This window comes from Zeus faber (genome assembly GCF_960531495.2).
Source record: "Zeus faber genome assembly, chromosome: 2".
Lineage (NCBI taxonomy): Eukaryota > Metazoa > Chordata > Actinopteri > Zeiformes > Zeidae > Zeus > Zeus faber.
This window is the reverse complement of record NC_137189.1, coordinates 49,800,134-49,803,988: the sequence shown is the minus strand read 5'-3', so window position 1 is coordinate 49,803,988 and position 3,855 is coordinate 49,800,134. Positions and strand designations below refer to the sequence as shown.

The 3,855-nt window shown below is 45.1% G+C and overlaps 1 protein-coding gene across 1 annotated transcript; it reads right to left on the bottom strand.

The window, feature by feature from the left end:
- Nucleotides 1-371: 371 nt before the first annotated feature.
- On the bottom strand, nucleotides 372-3,025 carry lyrm2 (LYR motif containing 2). Its single transcript, XM_080021892.1, has 3 exons — nucleotides 2,932-3,025; nucleotides 1,382-1,522; nucleotides 372-851 (listed from the first exon to the last, which is right to left on the bottom strand). The coding sequence occupies exons 1-3, from the start codon at nucleotides 2,974-2,976 to the stop codon at nucleotides 771-773; spliced, it is 267 nt and encodes an 88-aa protein (XP_079878018.1). The 5' UTR covers nucleotides 2,977-3,025; the 3' UTR covers nucleotides 372-770.
- Between the last annotated feature and the right edge of the window lie 830 nt (nucleotides 3,026-3,855).

Genomic DNA, 3,855 nt, shown 5'->3' with positions numbered 1-3,855 from the left:
AATATCAGGTTTCCAATGGTCGCGTTTTTTTTCAAGGACTTTTCAAGCACTTCATCACAATCCAAGCACCTCTCGGACCTGGTAAGAACCCTGTGATCTGTTCCAGCAGAGCGAGTTCTGCCCGGCGACCCGACGGCCTGAAAGGCACCAACCGCGTGCTCCTCTGACACAACTCACCCGCTCACTCTGCTGCTGCTGCTCCCTCCACCTCGCCTCCACCTCCACCTTGCAGCCGGGGATCCCAGCTCATCCGTCCCTACGAATCGCCGACTCAAACCCTGCATGCGAGTCATTAATTGAAGCTCCAGATGTCAGACGCACATAAATAAAACATGGCTGCTAAAAAACAAAATGACATCTAATTTCTCACATTAGTTTTCTGACAGAACTTTATTAAATAGAATAAACGGCGACGATTTAAAAAAACAAACAAACAAAAAAAACATCCAAGAGTTGTCCTTCCGTCTGCTCGTACGTCCAAACCGCTGGGTTAAGAGTTGTAGTTAAAATACAGATTCTCACGTTGTGCTCACACCCACCTCAGCGTTCCACAACACAAATTCCAGGATACATTGGTTTTATATGTGAGTGAACGCATCGTTCCACATGCATGTTCCTGCTCCTAGAGGCTCTTTGGTAGCCTGGCTCCGGTCCATGAGCCCACCAGTAAAGTCTGTCGCTGAGGCTCCGCTCACGGGTCCGGACGTCGTCCACGTTCTAAAACAGAAAGGTGTGACCTCGGCAGACACGGCAGAGCCGCCCAGGTCTGTTCACCTCCCGGCCAGCGCCAGAGACTTCTGCAGTTCTTCAAGATGGTTGTTTGCTTGTGTGATCATCATGCGGATGGCATCCTGGCGGCCAACACAGCACTTGTTAGTGACAAGATAGAATAACGCAAATACATTTTTTATTTAATAGGGACACACATATGCACAATGTATTGTTGAAATAACAGATTTTTAGATGCTGGAAGGTGTATTTGCCTGATTTCACAGGAGCTAGGCTAGTTGAACCCATCTGCAGCCTTGCATCACGCTAACACAGTGAGCATGCAACCCGTCACTATCTTAATACCGGACACACTGGGTTTCAATGGGTACGGACCATCTCTTTTCAATCTGACTTAAAAAGACGAAAATGTAATTTCCCTTTAATGGTTCACATAAAATGCAATGTTCAACTCATTTTGAGTTGGGAGATATTTTTCTCGATCGTCTGAGTAACTGCCCCAAAAGATGATATAAGGAATATGTGTCTCCTCAAGAATATTTCAATGGTTTGCTCGACCAAAACGCATCACCGTTCTCTTTCCATCCGCGCTCTCTCTCTTTCTATGTTCTCCATCTCCTCTGTGAACACCTTCAGTTTCATCTCTACTCGCCTGGTTGGTAGCGCTCCTATTCCTCTTGAACTCGTCCCTCGCCCAATCCTTCAGGTACTTCCTGTCGGCTTCGTCCGGGACTTGTCTGATGGTCTTCAGCATCGTTCTGTAGATACTCAACACCCTCTGTCTCTGGAGGAACTGATCACAACACAGAGTCAGGAACGGCCAAACTGAAAATACAATGTTGAATATGATTTTATATATATATATATATATATATATATATATATGAATATGATAGAGGCACATATGAGTAAAGACCACATACATCAAATTAGGATTTAACACACAAGTGTGTGTTAAATTTGAAAGATTTGGTTTTCACTATTGTTAGTCGGTAAGGTAACTCAAAATATGATCGATGAAGAGTTTGATTCATCGATTATTTTTTTACGACAAAGCGGCACCTGCCAGCCATAAAACACAAACTAAACCCTGTTTCAGTCTTATAATACAAAATATGAATGGATGTGTCAACGCGTTGCATTAACGCACATTCTTCTGTACTATTATCCATGCACATTGCACATACTGTTAAACTTCATACTCTGAACATTTGCACATTCCTGCACAAACTGTACAAATCCCCCAAAAAATAGTTATTTTTCATGTTCATATATATCTTACATGTTGTTTTCATGTATGCACCGAACACCAAGACAAATTCCTTGTATGTGTAAACTTACTTGGCAATAAAGATGATTCTGATATAAATAAATCATAAGTTAAGTAAGTTCACAAGTTTGAGAAAACAACAGAATAAAACCTGTACAGCGTTCCACGCTGCACACCGGTGGTCAAACTAAAATGAAAGCAAACCTCCAGGAACCTCAAGTAGCTTTAAATGACGCCCAGACGGACGCATGACTTGAGAGACGTGGAGGGTGTAGGGGGTGTGGTGCAGGGGAGGTGTCCGTGGCTGCAGGAGTCAACACCTTTCAAGCTGCTCAGCAGAAACCTTCTGTTTGCTTGGGCTGAATGAACGTGGAAAGGAGGTTGATGGAGGTTGACTCCATGCTACATGCTAGCAGCCCCAGCTGTGGAGACACCAGCACAGCTGTCTCTTTGTAAGACATATATATATTTTTTAAACCCTTATTGTGTTTGTGTGTTGTTATTATTATGATTGTTATTGTTCACTGTATGTTGTTTATTCTGTGTTGTTTTGTGTTTTTTCTGGACCCTGACTCTGTCAATGAAGTTTGATTGACAAACACTTACAGGTGCTGTTTAACAACCAAATCCTTTCGTATTAAAACTTGTTCAACGTCAATTAACAAAAGACAATTTTATCATAATAATAAAACCAACACGACGTGTAAAAGGAAGACACGTGGAAACAGAATGAGTGGATATAATAATAATAATAATAATAATAATAAAGGCTGGATGACCGCTGTGGGGTTCGTACAACACATGCGGTGGTTCTCAACCTGCTCCCACCGGCGTCAACCGCTCCGCTGAGCCGCCCCAGGAGGCCGGAGCCTCGGCGGGGGAAACACGCCACAAATCACCGCTGAGAGCGAGCAGCCGTCCTCCACGTTTACCTGTTTCAGAGTGAAGGCGGCGGGCGGCAACCTTGACCCGGACATCGGAGCTCCTTCGGCGGCTGCGAGGCGGAGGACAGAACCGGATGTTGTGGAGGAGAGAACCGGATGTTGAGAAGGCAGGGGAAGTGACGCCCCCTGCTGGACAGGAGGCGTCACGACTGACGTCACACAGACGTCAGTCGTGTTGTTTGCGGATGTAAACAATAATAATAATAATAATAATAATATACATTATCTTTAGAGGATGATATTAAAATTGCAAGATTAAAGGCAGTGTAATTCGAGAATACACTGCATTTAGGGGATAAAGTCGGGATCTTGAGGGGGAAAAATGGAAACGTCGAGATTAAAATGTAGACGCCACTGCGAGATTGAAATCGAAATTACGATAAGAAACGAAATGTTCAAAAATAAAAAATACAAATATAAAAAATAAAAACCGAAAGTCTTTATTTTCGAGTGAGTAATGACTTGAAGGGGGCAGGACCGTGACGTCACAGACTGCTGCAGCACGGCCCTGAAAAGACACAAACCTGCATTTGGGGGGAATAACGTGGAAACGACCGAGTGAAATCCATTCTGGTGTGGGGTCTCCCCTCAGGGATGACCCGGAATAGCACAGACTTTATCCACGGCTCAAACATCAAGAACAAGCAGCATCAGCAGAATCACACAGGTATACTTTATTTTATTTTATTCTAAAAAGACGAACGGACAAGTGGAGAGCGATGGCGCTGGCGGGACTCGGCTCCACCGCACCTGCGAAGGGGACGAACGGAGGAGTCCGGAACGGCGTGCGGTGCCACGGCCCCACGCGTGCTCAACACTAGTTTGGCGCTGCCGCGGCGTCGGATCAGCCCTTCCACGGCAACGGCCTGCCGAGCAGGCCCGGGAGGCCCCCGGTGACCGTGCAAACTGCTT

Excerpts from the sequence above, each read along its gene's own strand:
- lyrm2 (XM_080021892.1), bottom strand. The coding sequence starts at position 2,976 with ATGTCCGGGTCAAGGTTGCCGCCCGCCGCCTTCACTCTGAAACAG. Across the intron at positions 1,523-2,931 it reads CCGCCTTCACTCTGAAACAG|TTCCTCCAGAGACAGAGGGT; the intron begins GTAAACGTGGAG and ends TGTTGTGATCAG. Across the intron at positions 852-1,381 it reads ATAGGAGCGCTACCAACCAG|GATGCCATCCGCATGATGAT; the intron begins GCGAGTAGAGAT and ends GTTGGCCGCCAG.